The following is a 21,310-nucleotide window of genomic DNA, read 5'->3' as shown; positions in this document are numbered from 1 at the left end:
AAGCACAAACACAGCCCAAGTCTTCATGTTAGAGATCTCTTGAATGGTAAAAAGAAGATCGCGTAGGTTCTTCACTCACTCATGGAGCTTTTATATCCATCCTTTTTGAAAAGAGGAACTGAGATAGAATCTGCAGATGCATGTTGGTTATCACAGGTTTGAGATCACTGATGTAAGGATGAGTTTGACCATGAATAGATCTGAAAGTAAGAACCAGAATTTTAAAATTGATCCTGAAAGAAACTGGCAGCCAGTGAAGAGTTTTAAGGATCGGGGAAATATGAGTTCTTCTACTAGAGCGGGTCAGAATTCTCGCTGCAGAGTTTTGTATTAACTGCAGGCGAGACAGCTCCTTCTTGTTTAGACACAAAAATAAACTGTTACAATAGTCCAGACGAGAAGACACAAACACATGGATTATAAGCTCCAGATCATGTTGTGACAACATTTTCCTAAATTTAGAGATTTTTCTCAGTTGAAGGAAACCGTTTCTGGTCAGTTTTCTGCAGTGTTGAAATAGAGACATGTCATTGTCAAATACAACACCCAGGTTTCTCAGGTTCAGTTTGACAGACTAGGTTAAGTTTGGTTTAGATATTTATTTTATTTACTATTAAGGGTGATAAACTTAGCGGCTTGTGATCCCGGGATGGAGATATAACAGTAGCTGCACCTCTTTGTACCTCAGAAAGGATTGAGAGAGAGACTTTAACTCTCCTCGGTCCTTTCTCTTTGTAATTATAATTAAAGTGTGTCTTCGAACCAAGATCGGATTTCTCATCATTGTTTAAAGCATTGAGTCAGATTCTAAACCTCCTTCTTTCTTTCCAACAAAGCATGCATGGTCTGACTGTGACTTGAGGTTTCAAGATATAAAATGGACTGCTTAATCGGATTAGAGAAAACATATTTTAGTCAGGAGGAAAAAAAATGGCTGACTTTGGTGTCTGAGTGAACATGTTGTTTCACACAAACTCCTCACCATACTTTACAGTTAAGAGCCACTTTAAATAATTATTTTCAAGTCAAACTGGTCCTCTAATATAAATAATCTTATCTCGTCAATTTAACCCAGCAGATACTTCTACAAATATAATTATTATCTAAAATGATAAGGTTCTTATATCGGCTGCTTTTCTTTTTCACTGTTGAAATTATTTACTTTAAAATTAATTGATGTTATTTTTGTTTTTGTTGCTGGTGTTGTTGTTTCTGACCTGGTTGATGTCAACATTGTTCGATTTTTTAATTTTCTTCATTGATTTTGTCAGTGTTATTATCCATGTTGCTATCTATGCAAGAGTATTTTTCATTATGTAATTATACTTTTTTTCATCCTTTTGTCTGATGTTGTTTATTGTTTTAATGTTAATAAATGTTCAATGTTAGTTGCAGATTTCCTTATGGTGCGTTATGATTCTGTTTTCTCCATTATTTAGTTTTACAATCAACTGATCTTTTACTCCTTATTCTCTATTACCGGTAATTTAAAATTCACTACATTTGACTTGTTGAAAGAAAAAAGAAATAGTCATTCATGCAGTTTATTTTATTGCACATATAAACAACATTTTGACTGAATATCAAACAGAGCTTCAACTTCATTGGTTACCCCTGATTTTCTGGGACTCCTGTGTTTGTCTTATGTGTCTCTGCCTTTTAAAGTATATATTTTAACTGCGTATTGTTTTGTATTGTTAAAGCGCTTTGTGAGCCTGGTCTAGAAAGGCTGTTTACAAATAACTATTACTTACTTACTCACATTAGAAGATGCAGATGTGAATGTGGTTTGATTGCTGGAAAAACAAATTAAAACATATTCAATATGAAAAAGGCAAGACAAACTGGCAACAGCTGAAGTGGATTGACACGACTGTTAAGGCCTGAACTGAATGAACCAAATCCGGCGGGCGTGGCACATAGAGAAGCCTTGGTAGTGTCACAATGATCGTCGTCCCAGCATTTCTTACCTGCAGGTGAGAATAGACAAATTATAAGAGCAGAAGATTTAAACATTTTATTGACCTGTTAAATTGTGTTCATTACTTGAATAGTTGATTTGCAAGCACTGCTGTTTGGATGTGATGCTATTCGGCTCCCCTGGACACCAGTCACTGAATGTGACTTCTCTGCCGTCAACCCAACGCCAAACACTTACCTAGTAGAGATGAAATTAATGATTTGAGTGGAGGCGTTTTAGTAACACACTCAGGTGTGTTGAGCTCCCTTAATAAATCTACCTCCTCTTTATTCATTCCTCCAGCCCAGGTCACAGGTAAGTCGTTCGTGCCATTCATTATTAACTCCTGGATTTGTCGGTACTCAAAGATATTCTCAATAGATGCCAGGTTTCCACCCATAGACTGACAGTAGTCCTACAGTGGACATTAAACACACATTTAGTTAGCACCATAACTTACAATCATATCATCATCATGACATTTTTTTTGTACAGTGAAATATATCATGAAACATATCAAAGCGTTATATTTACCTCTGACTGTTTCCAGGTCATTTCTCTTCTTACAAAGTAAAAACATTTTCCATTCAACAGAGTCCAAAGTTGAAGACAATCGACGACTAATGTGGAATTTCCTAAAGATAAACACAAACTTTTACAGAGAATAGACAAAATATTTGTTTCGAACACATCAATCTATCTATCTATCTATCTATCTATTACAGAAATAGTAAAAAAAAACTCACCTGATACTTCGTTCACGTCCACAATGTTGCACAGAAGCACAAACAGAGCCCAAGTCTTCATGTTAAAGATCTCTTTATGGCGGAAGGCTGATCACGTATGTTCTTCACTCACTCGAGGAGCTTTTATATCCATCCTTTTTGAAAACCACAGCTGCGATTTGATCTGCATATGCATGTTGTTACGACAGAGTGGAAGAGGTGTTCAGTTTTGAGCAATCTAGAAAAAAATAATCAAGTTTTTTAAGTCAAATTATATTTGGTTCAGGAAAAATGAATATTTATTCATTTCAAATTTTATTTTATGTTAGTTTTGTTCGCCAACAAATAAAGGATCTACAATGTATATTTTGAGTTATATAATCGGAAACATATCCAATTATTTAAAACATTTAGCCGTGAATAACAATATGCTTTAAAATAATTATAGTTTGAGTATATTTTCTCACAGTCTTGCGCAATAAAACGACGAATATGACAATAGCAGCATCTTGTGGGCGGAATCCCTTACGACAACAGATTTACACAGTTTCTTTCAATTTAAATTTCTTTCGATTTCATCTTTAATCCTATTTCTTTAGCAAACGTTGGGTCCTTTGGTTGACTTTAAATGTACGTTCTCGGTCAATGAACGCAGGGTTATAATAATTATAATATATTTTAATAGTTTAGTTTTCAATTCATAATCAGATTATCTGTTTTCGGGCGGAAAGAAGCAAGTTTACAAATTCTGAAAGTGAATCTCTCTGTTACACAATTAAAGAAAATTTCATTGAAAGTATTGTTTGTACTGTAAATCTGATGCTTTTATATGTGCTGTGAGAGAAATCGAATAAAGGGATGTAGGGCAGGGTTTTCTTCTTTTTTTTTACACCACAGACCAGATACATGTCGGCATTATATTCACGGATTTCAGATTTAAACAGTAAAAATAAATCATATAGATGTCGTGTTTCACTCATTTTCACAAGTTTACAGTTTTTTTTTGGAAAGTTGACTGACACAAGCGTCACAGGCTAGTTCTATTTTTAATACCATTAAAAAAGACAAAAAAGAAAACAACTTTCAGTCATAATCAATGGAACAGAAATATTATGAATTCAATTTCTTGGTCCTTGGTTAGGAAACACTGATGTTGAGAATAAAAATACAAATAAATATAAATAAAAAAAACATCAAATTCATGACATTTCACCAACTTGCCAGACTTCTTTTTATGTTAGATTTAAATTGAACTTGAATACAGCAAAAACATCTGTGGATTAGAAACGTATGGATGAGTTAACGCGTTAACGTCACCCGGTTCTTCAGTGACACCGAGCCAGTCCTCCGGTGGCTCCAGCATGACGCACGCGAGCCGCCAGTCTGCCCAGTTGAACTCGGAACCGTCCCCAGCAACATGCAGGATGGCGAGCGTGGAGACAGCCGCCGAACACGAACGCATCCTGCGGGAGATCGAGAGCACGGACACCAACTGTATCGGGCCGACGCTCCGGTAAGACACAGCTGTTCGCCCCGGAGCTGGACGGCGACACCCAGCTGAGCGAGCCCGGCTAGCATCGGTTAGCCACTTAGCAAGTGACGCTCGAACAAAACTTTAACTCGTATGTTGCCATTTTTCGGACAGATAACTGTGCCAGCTTTGGCAGGCGGTGAACACATATCCACTCGCTGTTACCGTCAAACGTGCCATATTTTCTTAATAATGTTCAACTTCGCTTGTCGTTTAAGTGTCTTCTTGAATCTGTCTTTAGATTTTCTTGGAACTTTTCAGAAGCTAACGTGAGCTAGCGTGGCTAACTGACTCTCAAGCGTATCTCTGTTGTCAGCTTAATACCATCTCAAATACATCTTGTTACTTTAACGACATGACTTTAGGTAACAATTCACGCAGTTTAACTTTAAACGTATGACTCAGATCCTTGACATGTAGTGACGCTAACAGGCTAGCAGTGACCAAAACAGACCCTCAAGCTTCAAGTTGTTGACATCAGTTAGTGTTGGGGATTATTTTGAATGACACTGTTTTCAACTGACACACATGTGAGCTGTTTTTTTGTCCACAATTACAAAATTAAATTATATGTATTTAGAGCAATTGATGTACTTTTGACAAGTAGGGTGTTGTTGTTGACAGGCTATCCACTTGTACCTGTAATGTGGATTCAGAATCTATTTATTATTTGTACCTACTAACTTACTATTCCTGTGTCTACCTACCTTTTTCTTATGAAGCCAAATATTGAGCAAGAGTTGAGAGATACATTTATCTTTGCCTCTTATTTTTGGTGTTATTCTGAGTTTATAAGTGGTATAAATATAAATGACTATAGTTGGTACAATGTCAGGGACACAATATTGCTTACTCTAAAAACAAATGCACAAAGATAATTTATGGGGAAAGCTGTACATTCGATTGTCAAATGACCTCAATATTAACAGTGTCAACCTTTATACCAACAGCTTAGGGAAGTGCGAGTGTACAAATTGCCGGGGGAATATTCTGGTGGTAACCTCATGCTTTACCAGATGTATTTATACATGTTTCTGTGTTTTCAGTTCACCCAATGATTCCGATGTAAAGGCAGGTCTTGAACTTTCTGTCTCTATATGATACAGATATACCGTTCATGTTCAGATTAAGAGATGTCATTTAATTTACAATAGAATATTACCACAGATCCTCAAGTGAGACAATAACAATTTAAAATCCCCTGATATGAGTCTGACCCGTTTAAAGCCTATTTTACAATAACAACCCATAACAAAACTATGGTTTTCATGAAGCTCACTATGATGGTGGATGATATATCTTGGATTTTCTTTTTCTTCTTGGCGAAAATTATTGGCTTTCTTTAATAATCTGTCTAGACCTGAATGCAGGTTCAGACTTGTGAGAGGCATTCCTTCTGACAGCAAAATATTACAAAATATACCTCACAGTGAGCACCTTGACTTCATTTTTTGCTTGGTTACTAGATTCATGCTGTGTCTTTATGTGATCGTGACCAATATTTGTGTAGGAGAGCTGCAATTTTCCCCTCTTTTATCCATCAAGTTGAAAGTCAAAGGAATTTCCTGAAGTGAGAGATGCAATATTCCGTATACACCCATAGATTACATTCTACATAAAGTACTCCCTAAACACAGACACTAATGGTTAATTCCTTATGTTGGTGTCAGAAGGGTTAAACATGTGATGTAATGGTATAGAGTGACGATGCACACCCACACATGCACACAAACACATACTTTCAGATCACATACTTTAAACACACGCCTCTAAATGTCTATGCAAGTAAAGTATATTTACTTACATTTACACATGCACATTATCATTATCATTTTTTACAGTTGCATAAAAGTGTGCTTAACCTAATGGAATGTACTCTCAGGGTGTGTTGGTCAATACAAAGAGAATAAAAGGGTTGGATTATAACGACTGTATTTTATGATCACATGAACTGAAGGCTATGATTGAGCTCATCTCTGAAACGACTTTCAGAGGCATAGAAGAAGATTTATTTTGCTGGACTTAATTCAACTTCAGCAGCTTCCTAACTGAAGGAAAAACAGATCGTCATATATTTAAATACTTCAGTGATAGGAGGAGAAGTCATCTCAATAGTTGTGAAAATTAAGTGAGCAAATGTAAGAAACTGTACTACTTTTCTTTTGAAAATTATTACGCAAAGAGTTATTACAAAGCAACCTTTTTTAGTTGTTCCTTCACTATTAAAATAGCACATATACTTTCAGTGTGACTTGGACTGTTTTTCAAGGCTGTGGTTATCACTGGGGACACTTTTAAGATTTAATTTTAGACAGACACGTTTATTGTTTTGTCTCTGATGTCTACCAGCTCTCCGTGTGTTATGGCCGCTCTTTGTGTTGCCTGATGTGGTGTCCTTTGTCCAATCGGATAATTTTGGCATTTCCTGGTGAGCAGGAGGAAGGGTCAGTAATTGTCGAGTGCAGGTGTGTGCGTGCTGTTTCCGGAAAGGAAAAGAACACAGGAAGTTGCAGGATTAACAATATTACAAAGAAGAGGATGTTGTTTTTCCTATTTAAATTAATCGTCAACCTTTCAATTGCCAGTAGCTGGGCATTCAAGAAGTACAAAAATATGAAGTATCTTTAGGCTTTTTTGTTTCTTTTTTTTGAATGAAGTCATTAATTTAGCAATTATTAGTAAGAAGTAAAAGCTTTTTTAGCAGCACACATTAGTTCCCGTCTGTTCTCGTGTTTTTTTTTAAATATCCTTTTAAATCAAATTCTGACAACATCATCATTTAAATAAATTCAGCTCCATGGGTAAAAAATCTCTCTCTATAATTGAAGGATCATTGGGTATGAGCTCCATAGCATCTCCTTTTTAAGTCTATACTTGGCACCAAAAGTGCTATTTTAAACTTCATTCTTGTTTGTTCTGTTATTTTTAAATCACAGACTAGCAGAAGTCTACATGTCACGTTTTTTCTTTGATGCTTATCGTCAAAGAGAAATCATTACAGGTTAGCCTTACGTCTGATGACAAACCAAGTCACATTGCCTGACTGTGTCCTTACCTTTATGGTGCTTTTGTAAACTAACAAACTAATAAGTAATGTGTAATGTTTAATGGAACAAAAGAAGCACAACACTAGTGTTTAGTGTGTTAAGACCTCTTTAGATAGACTTTCATATCCTGGTCATATTTAATGATGAAATGCAAACTGAGAAGCTCAAAGTATAAATCTTATAAAAATTCTTAAAAAATATAAGAAGCTATTCATTTCATTACTGTTCACGAGAGGTGGAAATTGCTTTTGTAACTTTCAAATTTGTATGATTTTTGTATCCTTCCTCAGGTCGGTGTACGACGGTCAGGAACATGGATTGTTTATGGATAAACTGGACGCACGCATCAGGAACCATGACAGGGAGATTGAGAAGATGTGCAACCATCACTTCCAGGGGTTTGTTGACTCCATCACCGAGCTGCTTAAAGTACGAGGGGAGGCACAAAAGCTCAAGGTAAATGACACGGGGCTACATTGAGGTGGTCACATTGACTCACAGTGTTTGCTTTCCTTTTTCAGAGTCAGGTGACTGAAACCAACAGGTGTCTCCAGGATGATGGTAAACAGGTAGGGGGACCAGTCCTTTTGTATCAGATTGTTCAACCGATCAATGGTTTTTGTCCTACTCTGCAGCTTCTGACATCGATGGAGGAGCTGCAACAATGTCGAGTCCAGCAGCGAAACATTGCTACCACCATCGATAAACTGACGCATTGCCTGCCAGGTAGTGTCTACGAATGATTTTTACCAATCAAATCTGAGATACAGCTAGGATTCACCTTTTTGGATTTAATGTAACTATTTTTGTTCCCCACAGTACTGGAGATGTACGGACGACTTCAGGAACAGATGAGAGCTAAAAGGTATTGAACTGAATGTGTGCACCAACAAGTGGAGAATAAGACGATCATTAACGTTCACATGCTTCATAGTGTTTTGCTGCCTGGCCTAAAATTCTTTAAAGTATATTATGCTCTTGCAGTTACAGGAATTTTTTAGGAATTAAAATGGTAAATGCCTCTTACATATACAGTATAGTGCTTTCCTATGCTTGTTCAGCATCCAAATGGCTTTACATTAACTTACGCATTCACCCATTCACACACAATCACACACTGATGGGAGTAGGCTGCGACGCAGCGTGCCAGCTCAACAATCAGGAGCAGTCAGGGTAAAGTTTTTTGCTCAGGGACACAACATACTCTTGGACAGTTTTCTAAAATGTCATTATTTGTTGCTTAACATTACTGTGAGTATCGACAAGTAGAAAATATGATCAGAATCTGAACACGTGTATTTTCAGCGTTGTAAAATGAGATGACATTTATGTATATTAAGCAATATTTATAATAGAACAGTAGCAATGTTGTTCTTGTGGTCGATAATAGAAACCAATAGCCCTTTATGCATAGTTGTCTCAGAAAGCCTTTTGCTCTTAACATATAGGAATTTGGATAAGAACATCCATGTAGAAAATGTTGATTATTCTGTAAATAATGTATTTTGCATCTTCTTTGATCTTCTGCCACTCTCATGTGGAGTTCATCATCGAAGGAGGAATCAAAAGTGAGGGATCAGATATTTATAATTGGAATTAGTATTCAACTGTATTGTCATTACACATGTCACAAGTACCCGGTAACGAAATGCAGTTTGCATTCAATATACTTATTAAATGTACAATTAGAAAGCGATAAATCAGAAAAATCTATACACACACCATGAATATAAATGTATACATATTACAGAGACGCATTAGTTTAAATGTTTATGCACAACTAAATGTAGTGAGTATTCCAGATTTTCTGGATTCATCGGTATCCAGTGTTTTTAGGGTAAGATGTGATGTTGCTTAGCGTTTGAAAGGATTTTTTTCCAGTTCTGTCAATAAATCACAGTATAATATTTTGCACCGGCACAAATATTTAGCAAACATTTCATGGCCACATACATTTTTCCTGTGTACAGTTTCAGGCTGATTTCGAACTCTGGCACTTTGAAACATTGAATTTCCAACGCTATACAATACCTTTCCTATTTTCCAATTTGATAAGTACCATGTTTTAGTCACTAGGTGGTGCCAGATATCCTGAAATACAAGTCCACTTATAAACCAAGTTTCTCTCCGTCTCTCCTTCTTTTCCTGCCCTCATCCTGACCCGAAGACAGAAGGCTGGTTGGTCATAAATTTGTCGTTTGTTTGTGTGTTTTTCTACATCCCTGTGTCCTGCGGCAGCTTGGCTCGCAGAGAGCAGCCGAGGGTCAGCCAAAGCTGGCTGCCACTGCAAAGAGAGACCTCGTCTGTTTGACAGATGGAGCAAAGTATTTCTAAAAAAGTGCTCTGGGTGATTTGGATGAGCGTGTGCACGAGCTTGTTGATTTGTTTTTTATGTTGGTGATTAAGTGTTTTGGCTTTTCATTGATCCAAGATAAGGATTTTCTCGCCCTAATGAATGAATGTGTTTTATCCATCTTTTCATTTACTCTACCAGGTACTATCCAGCACTGCGCACATTGGAACAGTTGGAGCAGACTTGTCTTCCCAAGGCGGGCCAGTACCGCTTCTGCTCCATCATGGCGGAAAACATCCCAAAACTGAGAACACAGATACAGGACACTGCCATGACGCAGCTGAGAGACTTCCTGGAGAGCATTAGGAAACACTCTGATAAGATCGGAGAGGCGGCCATTAAACAGGTAAACAAAGAACTCGCACACCGGCATGCATACACACCATATTTCAAAACGAGTCTACAAGCTTTTTTGGGGGGGGATTTCCCACAAAAAATGTCATGTAAAAACACATTTTAAATGTTAATTATAAATAGCTAAATATCTAAATATCGTTTTGTCGTGATATTGTTCCTCTGTTCAGTCTGTCATGTTAGAATGATGCATGATAATAACCGATCATACGATGGTTCCTCCTTGCCATATAAAGAAACATATCTGGAGTTTGAAAAGCTCAAAATATCTCTTTTCATCAAGAAATATCCATTTTCTTTTTTTTAAAACAAATTACATTGAAGTTAATTTGTCCCTTATAATAAAATGTTCTTGACTCAACTGTGAAATATTGGTGAAACCCATCTTGTCCTCCAGATGTCAGTATTGGATCATTTTTACTTCAGGTTTTAGGTTTGCATCTGCAAAAAAAACAACACACAAAACCTCTACCGTGACTATCAATACACTTTCCATGACGTAATGTCTTGAGAATTATTTGAAGGACAGAAATAGACTGAATATTTAATTTTTTTTAGTTTATGAGCTGTGGACCAAAAAAAAAACGCAATAGAAAGTAAAGAAGTAAAACAATGTCTTGAAAGAGGCTCTTTTAAAATGTAGCAAGGTTCAACTAGCAACATTAGTACACAACATATGTTGTGTAACATAACATAGCATGTAGATATTGATCATCCAGTTAGTTTTGATTGAAGATTTATGTGCTTTGGGAAAAATAAAAAATATTTTTTTTAGTTTGAAACCTCTGAGTGAACTTCTGGGGGTTCTTGGAAGGCAATTTTAGAGTCATTGAAGTAGAAAATCCACTTGCAGTGACTGAAGGAGCCAAACTCTAACTTCTTCGACCACTAATTACACAGAGATTAATGTGATGCAGCCGCTCTGATATTGATACCCAGATTACGCTGCGTTGTCCAATACCTGGCATACAGCCTTCACTCTGCAATAGGAGTAAGTGACAACAAAACCGGATGGAAAACATCTTCTTTTTAGTTGCCCATTGGAAAAAGCACAACGGAGACATGAGAAAGGGCTTGGGCTGCAACTCCCCGATCTGATAGGGTTAACTCCGGTCTTTCTTTCATAAATGCAAGCGGTAAAAATATAAAATAAAAAGCACTTTGCTGTTTTCAATTCCAAAGAGGTATTATTGAGCTGTATAACCTTGTATCTGCACTTAAAGAGTTGATTGACTTTCTTTTTCCACTGAAACACTAAAAAAAATCCTTTTTTTTCTGACATTAATGGCAAAAAAGTCTGATTCTTATTTTAAGGGTGATCTAACCGCACGCACCATCAATTTACTTAATCATATTATTGTTCTAAAATCTAGTATTCTTTATTTTTTTTGCTTTGATTTTTGGTATTTTATTTATATAACTTTATTTACACTGCACTGTCACAGAACCAAGATCCAGCTTATTTAACCAGACCTCTACTATTTTAAAATCAACCAACAGGACTCTTTCTTTGTCACAAGGTCCCCCCAGTGAGTGGGATCGCTATAATATTTTATTAGATCCGCCAGCGTTCAAATAAAATCACTGATTTTGCGCTTTAATGATCGCTGGATTCAACCAACTTAATGTCATGACGAAGTGAAGCGAGACAGTCATCATGGGTGTTATTAGGCCTTAAGGATTAGGATTCAATATCTGGAAATAGCTACTTACCACTATACTTTGTAATGCACCAGTTTCATCACTGATATTTCTGGACAATCATTATATTTAATATCAACATTGGCTCTAAAATAGAAACCATTGCTATTTTAGCAGTATTGCAGAAAATAAGGATCCCGCTTTTTGTGTGATTTGCTTTAGTTCTTTCTCTTTCCACTGGTGGCAAAAATAACACAGAGTTCACTTTTAGTGCCGTTCGGGGGGTAATTGAAAAGCAAAAAAATTATTGCCAAGAATTTTGATAATTGAGTTTCATCAACTTTTTCTTTTCGCTCTTGCAGGCCAAATGATGTTCATCCTTTTAACATGGGTCGTCTTTCTCAAACCCATCTTGTCTAATAAGCTTTCTTGTTATTGGTCTTAAAAACTAAGCATTCTGTCAGTCGATATACGTTTTCCCAATATTGGCAGAATCTGAACTGCATTTTCCTTCCCAAGTTCAGTGTTGTTTTTCTTGGAATATTTGGATGTTTACTGTATTTTATTCCAATATTTTTTGTCATCTATAAAAAAGAAGACATTCATTGATTTAAAAGAGAGTCTGCAAGAGTAACATCACAGAGTCAAATAGGAACATGCCTCTTTTCTCTCTATTCTTTTTAACTTTATACATGGATTAACGGCTGTTAATAAGCCAAGCATTACCTCAGTTGTGACCTACGCACCTCAGTTATCTCTGTGCCAACTCCCAACCTCTTGAACAAAGGGATGAGTTTAGCCTCTTTACTATGTATTCGGTAGTTGCATTACACAGTCAAACACACTCTTGCTGTAATGGGAAACAGATTGAGTCTGTGAAGTGGAAGAAGATTGATTACCTGTATTTAGTTACTGAACACACACGTGCGTGTGCATGCAGCAGCAGTCGTAGTGGTGAAGGGCAAACACTGGGTCAGAGAATTGAACCATCACAGGCAAATATAGACGGTAGATGTGTGTCATTGGAGAAAGATGATTTACTGGCCTTCAGCAGAGTCGTGTTCTGGCTGAAGTTTTTTTTTTGATACCAATCGACCTCACGATTTGATATAATTTGATTTTCAGAAAAAAAAGTACAGTAGGTGGCAGCAAAAACGAAGACGGAAAAAGACAAAGTGCCTTTTGCAATGTTTTTGGTTATTTGCCTTTATTCCAAAGTGCAAAACATGTTTACAAATTCCTCTGGTGTAGCCGTTTAAATTTTTTCCACTTTTCTGTCAGCAATTTATAATCATTTATTATATTTTCTATTCCAGGTTTCTTGTGAATCACTGTTATTAAAATGTTATAATACACAATTTTAAATTAATTAAATTTTAATTTACACTCAATGCAAAAAGAATTGTAAAGTGCACTGAACTGACCTTAAATAATTGGAAATAATTTTAATTATCTAAATGTTAACTACAATATAGCTAAAATGGTTGTAAAGCAAGAGTTCATGAATGATATAGAAATAAATGTGTATTTTATAATAATAATGCAATTAATCATTCATTTAAAAATTGATTTCTTACGATAAAATAAAATGTAAAAATCACTGCAAGTTTCATCAGTCAGTGACAGACTGCCAACGCTCTTCTGACCACTTCTAAGCAAACTATCACGGTTTGAGATTTCCCTTATAATATCTTATCAACACAAACAGTGGAATTTGCGGATCCTTCTTTAGAAGCACTCAAGCTTTTTATTTGTGATAATAATGGATGATGACAAAATGTTTTTTTTATTGTCTCTTTGCAAAGCAGATTCAGTGCTGAAGCATAAGAATTGATGTATTTGGGAAAGAACCACAGAAATGTCTTTTAACAAAATAAGCCTTCATTTATTAACAGGGATATTAAGATCTTTTTTCTTGCTTAATATTTAATTTGTGTACTTGGACAGTTGTTTTTCATTTGGATTCAATTTGACACACCTGATCTACGTGCATTTTCACACTTCACAATTTCTTCTTTTTTTCCAACTTTTAACGACGATATACACGAAAACAAATTTGAGCTACTGATGCCCAAATGGTCACGTTTTCTCTCCTACTGTTTGGTTTGAAGTTTTATGAAGTCTCTGTCCTTCCTGCTCTGCCTTTCCTGTCTGTTGGTACCGTTTCCTGCTGCTGTATTCCGAACCTTTGTTCGAACCGTTTTATTGGTCGTTTCCAGGGGTACTATCATGGGACAAGGAGTGGCTCAAACATATCAAACGGAGACCTTTTGACCATCCCAAGCATTTCCCTTAAAACCGTCTTCAAACGGTGTATCAATAAGCATATTTTTCCCATGATAATTCTTTATTATTTACTGTCTGCATGTGACTCGCTGCTTTAAGATCTTCTTTTTGTATTTCCCACTAAATAGAAGTAATTAAAGCCAAATTAACTATATTGCCAACAACAAGATTTAGGACGGACGTTTCCAAAGTGCTGCCAGTGAGGCCCTTTGGTAGATTTCATTTACACCTGCTCATATCACGTCATCAAATGTTTCCACACCCATGATTTATGGCATTGGTAAACATTATGTATATCGTGTTAATACTTGGTTATTTTCTTTTGTCAAGTGGTGATTGGCTTTGGAGACCTAGAATAACTAAACATGTTCACAGGCTCAGCTTCAACGCTCCTTGGACAGCGCGGTGTCCATGCAGCACAGGGCCCTCAACGGCCGAAGACACCGAAAGGAGGCGTTCGCTGGGGGCCCGGTGACACGGAGCAATGGGGAAGGAGGCAGCCCACTGTCGGAACAGGACTCTGGCATTCTGGATGTGGAGGACGACGAGGATGATGAAGTAAGGGAGGATTTACATCAAAGCTAACGCCAACTTATTTATGAGTTCAAATGTATAGCTTAAAACATGCCCCATCTAAGGTCCTATTGAAAGTCTTCATCTCTACACGGTTCGTGTGGCGTTTCTTCCTAAAAGAATACGTTCTAACTCCGAAAATTGATGAATTATGTTAACAGTGCAGATGTTGACAGTTCAAATGAACTCCTGGACATTCAACTACTATTGTACAATGGAGGCAGAGTATCTGAACAATGAACTCTTCATGGAATGCCTGGCGGGATCAGAGTTCCTCTCCGCTGCCGCTGCTGTGTTCACTCTCAAGAAAAGGAAAAAAAAAGTACAATGAAACTGTAGAGAATAGAGTTGAACTTGTCACCCTTCAGCTCCCATTCTGTTTTAAGGTCCCTGTCGTCCCCTCAGCTTATTTACGTCCTGTAAACTTGACTCAACCTTGGTCACGGGAAAACCTTGGCTTAAACAAAGGCTTGACCCCGCGGTCGCCAGGGTTACGACTATCTTGGCGCCAAAGCCTTCAGTGATGCCAACCACCGGCATCCCGTCCCTTCACGCCACCTCTGCCATGTCCTTCTTTCTCCTTCCCTTTGCCTCCTTTAAAGTTGCCCCCCCGTGTCTCATCATCCTATTTTTGTCCTCTTTGTGATCCCTGCTTTTTTTTTGTCTTGCCTTCGCCATTTCCCCCCCATTGAATGTTTAAAGTTAACTGTATTTTTTTTCCTCTTTTTTATGCAAATATTCAATCATTCTGACTTTAAGCTTTCCCTTTTAATTTACACATACTTGTCTTATCTAAATTAAAATACTGTAAATCAAAGTTACACATTAGATCTTAAACTCTGCTCAGACAAATGAAGTGATGAGACAGTGCTATTGTTTGGAGCTCTGTTCCTCTACATAAAGATACACTTTGCAATGGAGAAGTAATTATTGGATGTTAAAAATATGAAAAGAAATTTGCCAAAACAGTCTGTTTTTAGATACAATGCAAACCACGACCTCGATTTTATTTGTATTTTGGTCAGACCTCAACGGTTGAGACATCTTATTGTAGAAGTCTCTCAAAGACAGGAAACAGGAATATTAGTTTTTTACTCTGTCATGATCACGTGGATCTTTAAATCATGTTTTTTCTAATTGAACATTTTCTTAAAAGTCACACTTTTATTGTAATCTTGAGAACATTCTAATATTCTTTATTATATGTCATCTCTTCAATGCTTCTTATGAAGATGTTCTGTATCTCTCTAAAACTATAAAAAATGAATGTTAAATGAAATACAATTCTATTCTTATATTATTTTAATAATGATATATTATAATATTTAAAAAGCAGTCATTTTTTAATCATGAATGTCATCAAAGTTACAAGGCTATATACCACCAAGGGTAGTTAGTGGCTGAAAAGAAGAAATAATGTAAAGAGATATCATACAATTGTTTTTTTTATGCCTTTAATTTTTGTAATAATAACACTATTCTCTTTGTTCAGATGCCTGGAGCTCAAGATTTGGTGGATTTCTCTCCAGTTTATCACTGTCTGCATATCCATACAGTGCTGGTAAGTTCTCTTTCTTTCAAAGATAATATAACCTCTAACTTTTATGTTTGTACTGGATGATTAACAAACCACTATTACCACTGTTACACCCAAAGTTTGTATTTCCAATATCTAATATATTCCTATATTTTAGCAGGGGTGGGAAAAAATTCTTCAGGGGACACATATTGTACTTTGACTGTTGTGAGGGTTCATAGAGCAAGAGATAATAGGGTTAAAATGTAATCAAATATCAAAATAAGCAAAATAAGAACTCAAAAAACATGTTATTCTAAATATGTGTTCAATAGCCATTCTAATTACTTTGAAGGACATACTATATAATGATGAGTTGCAGTAGTTAAATAAATAATACAAATAGATACAATCTGTCTTAAAGTGTTACTCTGTCTTCATAAAGACCAAATAAATAAAGTCAGAACCACATATGGTGCCCGACCAATGTCTGTATCAACCTACAATGAACCTATGCTTGACATTTTTTACAACGTTTAGTCTGCTTAAAAAATGAAAAAAAGAAACTATGAAACATAGATCTAGTTTATTTATCTGTAGGTGAGTGATTACAGATCTCTGTGGATGTACAGTATTTCTATGTGCGCAAGCGAGAGGTCCAGTTTGGTGTATATACTTTGGATTCAATGATGCAAAAATAAACCTTAATTTTGTATTTCTTTAAAAGATTACGGCAAATGATGACATCAACATTGAAATATATATTTATAATAATAATAATAATAATTTCATTATAAATGTAGACAAATGTAAGCCACAAGTTTCAGATTAGAGTTTTGTGGTATCCTTTGTGCACTTAACCTAAATCATCTTGTTAAAATTGTCTGTTATTTAGCCCAAATCTGACTGTCCACAAACTTCTACTTCAAAAAAAAGCAAATTATTCCACAAGATTAGGCCTCCGACTTGAGCCTGGCTTTGCTCCAACTTGGTGGCTGCAATGCCTGTGAGCAAAGGGAAAAATGTATGTGTCTTATCTCAGCAATAGTGGAAGCGACATGGGTAGAGGTGTTGACTGGGCCATGACTGGGGTGGAAACCGATTTCTGTGCGTCTCAAGTACGCTTGCACGGAGGAACCTTTGCCCACAGGCTTGTAGAGGTTGTGACCGGGCCATTATGACCAGAGGGTCGCCTGTTTCTGTTCAGTCTGTGGCTGTGGGACAGGAAGTGCATGGACTTTGACAGGAAGGAGAAAGTGAACAGGCAGAGTGGGTAAAAGCAAAATGACGAAAGAAGGTCAAAGGGAGGACAAATGGTGAGATGAAGGATAACGTTAATAGGTCGCTGAACTCAGTTATTCTGGCAGAAAAAAACATGTTGATAATTATTTCTTGACGAGTGATTTCTTTTTAAGAAAGTTTTTAAATGGTATTTATTTAACTTATACAAATGTTGACTGCATGACAGCTGGTTTGTGGTTTAAATGACAATGTTACATATGTTTTTATTTTTTGCCTTGCTTTTGTTATTGTTGACTTTTTTGTTATTGTGTTTTTTATTCTCAGATATTTTTTTCAAGGTAATTCATTTGGAAAATACTTCAATGTATTATTTTTCCAGATTGCTTGATTAGGGTCTAGAATAATTATATATATATATATATATATATATATATATATATATATATATATATACACTACTCTGCAAAAGTTTAAGGCAGGTGTGGGGAAAAAATGCTGTAAACTAAGAATGCTTTCAAAAATATAAATCATAATTGTTTATTTTTATCAATTTACAAAATTCAAAGTGAGCGTACAAAAGAGAAATCTAAATCAAAAAAGTATTTGTTGTTACTACCCATTGCCTTCAAACCAGCATCAATTTTTAAAGGTACATTTGCACAAAGTCAGGGGTTTTGTAGGATTCTAGTGTATGATCAACCAATTATACCAACAAGGTGCTAATGATCATCAGTTTCACAAGTAGGTTGAAACACGACATGAAGTGAAAAAGATACAGCTGTGTAAGAGCTTAAAACTGGGTGAGGAACAAACTCTGCTATCAAGCTGAGGTTGTGGAAGTTTCATGTCACAGGTTGTACACCATGACAAGACTGAGCACAGCAACAAGAGACAAGGTAGTTCTACTGCATCAGCAAGGTTTCTCCCAGTCAAAGATTTCAAAGCAGACTCAGTTTCAAGATGTTCAAGCTCTTTTGAAGAAGCACAAAGAAACGGGCAACGTTAAGGATCGTGGTGGTCGGCCCCAACAGAGCCCTGATCTCAACATCATTGAGTCTGTCTGGGATTACATGAAGAGACATAAAAATTTGAGAAAGCCTACATCTAAAGAAGATCTGTGGTTAGTTCTCCAAGATGTTTGGAACAACCTACCAACTGAGTTCCTTCAAAAACTGTGTGCAAGTGTACCTAGAAGTAGAAATTGATGCTGTTTTGAAGGCAAAGGGTGGTCACACCAAATATTGATTTGATTTACATTTCTCTCTCCTGTCATTCACTGCATTTTGTTAATTGATGAAAATAAACTATTAATACTTCCATTTTTGAAAGCATTCTTATTTTACAGCATTATTTCATACCTGCCTAAAACCTTTGCCCAGTACTGTATGTGTGTGTATATATATATATATATATATATAAAATTAATAATTTACTGCATTTGAGACCAAAACTGAAACCTTTATTTCCAGCAGCAAAAAGTAAATTTGATTACATCTTGGTTATTTTATTTTATTTTCCTTGAACGCAGCAGAGCTCAGCTAAACATGGTGGAGTACATTCTTCTAAAGTGTAAGGGTCTTTCACTTTCTATGACTGACATTTAGGCACAGACGTGCATCTACTAGGAGGAAATGAGCTGCACAATTTGCTGCTTTGCTTCGAGCCCTGAATGGACGATAATAAACACACGCACCAAATCCAGTTCATAAAGGTTAAGGCTGTGCGCACACAGCCATGTAACAGTTTGATTTATTTTTCTAATAAAGCTGGAAGTGAAATCACATTAGCAATCAACTCTCAGTTCAATTCAAGTTCTGTCGTTCTTTCCTTCCCCATCTCATTATCTTGTTTCACATTTGAAGACCATGATTTTCCAGTTTGAGTCAAGTGCCATCAACTGTTGAACAATACTTCTTTGTTGCTCTCATGTTGAAGGATGTGGACAGAGTTGCGATCAGTCCAAACATGGGCCTGATGCCCAGCGTGCACAGAATAAGAGCAGCCCATCACACAAGGGTCGTTTGTGTTGCTTTATATGTTCTCCTCCTGTGGTTACTTCCCACCTTTCTGATGTGTTTGGATAAAAATAGTGTAACGCTACCGGCAACATTTATTCATATTTATTATTTTCTTTTACCTTTGACATTAAGTTGTATAGAGGAAAATGTGGATTTGAAGCAAACATTCAAGTAGTGCTTGTCTTCTATGTGAGGTCTTAAGAAAATGAGTGTCCAACCCTGGCGTCAACCTTCATCTTAGTATTATAATAATATAAATCATTAAGGCCTTTTCTTAATTATCTTAGGGCTGCCATGTTTGTCACTCTGTTGTCTCGGCTACTAAAGTTTTTTTTGTAAATTTGTATGTATTTCTAACTGTGTATTGTTTTGTTGTTTAAGTGCTTGGTGACCCTGGCCTGCGAAAGGCGCTTTTTTCAGATGAAAGATTACTAACTTACTTACCAATAGTTTGCCTATAGTTTACCATATTACCTGTTTTCTGCAATCATCAGTTCATAATTACAGTTGATTTCTTGTTTCTAATAGTAGAGTTTTCAAATGATTAATTTAATTATTGATTTGTTGATGACATGGTTGCTGGTGCTAGGTTTAATTTTTTGGCATTTTTACATGAACTGTCTGAAATTATAGTCACTGTGTTACTTCTACCAGCTTATTAATGCAAACTAACTTGTTAACTTCATCCAAGAAGATTGTTATTATTTAAATGAACACACAGACATTTTCTGTGTAAACTTTATAAAAAATATTATAAAACGATAATAATAATGATAATTACAAGACTATATAATACTTTGGTAAACTTAAAAGCTTGAGAGGCCAAACTTTGGATGTATACTTTCCATTATTTTCCTTCTCTTTTTAAATAAAAAAACATTTTGTGTCTGAGAACCTGAACTGTTTGAGTGGTGACAGTATTGAAGACTAATTTTCCACAGCCCTTATTCATTCAGAACAGATGTAAGTGATTTAAACATTTAATATTTTGTAGAAGCAAATTTTTTAAATGATTGTATAGGTGGTGCATGGACTGAAATGTGTTTTCAAGTCATCCGTCCACCTCAAGGCTTTAATCTCAAACCGCACAGTGATTTGGACTCTTGTGGGCTCAGACAGTCAACAAGCCTCTCAGGGAGAGGACACCAAGGCACCAAAAGTTAAACGCTGAGGCATGAAAGATCAAAAAACGTTTCATGTTTGGTTAACTCCTGTCGCTTTTTGGGTGTTTTCAGTTTGATGTCTGACCAAAGACGCCAAAGAAAACGGAGCCGCACTCTGGTTTAGTCTTTATAGATGAACAGCATCTTCTCTTGCTTACACACTCGGGCTTGCACTCATTTGAACTCTCTTGCTATTCTCTTTGGTTTCATACCTCATTACGTTCATCATTTGGTGAAATCAGCATCCCATCATTTCTGAAGTTGTATATCTAATCTGTGTCAGATTAAATGCAGGCCTACAGGTTGGATGGAGTCGGTTCTCCTGACAGCTGAAGAGGTGTTGGCAAGATGTGTGGCAATGATGAATAAACTGCACATTTAATCTGAAAACAGGCTAAGCCTCTGCTTTGGCGTCTGCAGTTTTAACATAAGAACGCTTCCATCGGTAATGAAAGATTTGAAAAGGAATTCACTTCCCTCTTCCTTTTCTGAATCATTGTCATGAAACTTGGAGTGAAATGTAATACACCAAATGTTGTTTTCTTTCCTCAGACATGGGGACAGGTTATTCCAGTTAAATTGCTGGCAGTAAAATGGCTTCTAGGTGAAAGAATATTGGTGTTTGAGTCTGTGGAAGCTTCGACACTGTTTATCCAATAATCTTTAAAATACACACAGGCAGTTCACTTAATAGCCTTGTTTTGGTCTTTGGTATTATGATCTTTAGTTCCAGACTTCCTTCTTTGTGTAAGGGTAACAACTAAATTCAATTTAAAAATGGGACGATGCCACTCCTGGTAGTCCTCATTCCACTCAACTTGATTCAGTACCCGGAGTCAATGAGTAGACCACTATCCTGCTTGCATCTCAATTTTCTGAGAACAATGCCCTTCGACATGGT

The 21,310-nt window shown here is 36.3% G+C and overlaps 2 protein-coding genes across 2 annotated transcripts in view; one reads left to right on the top strand and one right to left on the bottom strand.

Annotated features, from left to right (window-relative positions):
• Positions 1 to 1,534: 1,534 nt before the first annotated feature.
• Positions 1,535 to 3,930, bottom strand: LOC148082477 (type-2 ice-structuring protein-like). The gene is made up of 5 exons (XM_087789674.1): positions 2,707 to 3,930; positions 2,495 to 2,595; positions 2,241 to 2,375; positions 2,047 to 2,158; positions 1,535 to 1,970 (listed from the first exon to the last, which is right to left on the bottom strand). The coding sequence occupies exons 1-5, from the start codon at positions 2,765 to 2,767 to the stop codon at positions 1,810 to 1,812; spliced, it is 570 nt and encodes a 189-aa protein (XP_087645800.1). The 5' UTR covers positions 2,768 to 3,930; the 3' UTR covers positions 1,535 to 1,809.
• A 94-nt stretch (positions 3,931 to 4,024) lies between these two features.
• The window catches only part of exoc6b (exocyst complex component 6B), a 54,572-nt gene continuing 37,286 nt past the window's right edge, over positions 4,025 to 21,310 (top strand). The window contains exons 1-8 of the mRNA XM_087789668.1: positions 4,025 to 4,198; positions 7,554 to 7,719; positions 7,785 to 7,832; positions 7,899 to 7,989; positions 8,083 to 8,128; positions 9,758 to 9,962; positions 14,273 to 14,455; positions 15,963 to 16,031. Of these exons, the coding sequence (XP_087645794.1) occupies positions 4,047 to 4,198; positions 7,554 to 7,719; positions 7,785 to 7,832; positions 7,899 to 7,989; positions 8,083 to 8,128; positions 9,758 to 9,962; positions 14,273 to 14,455; positions 15,963 to 16,031 (960 nt within the window). The 5' untranslated portion in view covers positions 4,025 to 4,046. The remainder of the gene's footprint in view (positions 4,199 to 7,553; positions 7,720 to 7,784; positions 7,833 to 7,898; positions 7,990 to 8,082; positions 8,129 to 9,757; positions 9,963 to 14,272; positions 14,456 to 15,962; positions 16,032 to 21,310) is intronic.

Source organism: Callionymus lyra, chromosome 4 (assembly GCF_982586985.1).
Source record: "Callionymus lyra chromosome 4, fCalLyr1.hap1.1, whole genome shotgun sequence".
Lineage (NCBI taxonomy): Eukaryota > Metazoa > Chordata > Actinopteri > Syngnathiformes > Callionymidae > Callionymus > Callionymus lyra.
Note: the sequence above shows the minus strand (reverse complement) of the source record. Positions and strands in the feature narration are given on the sequence as shown.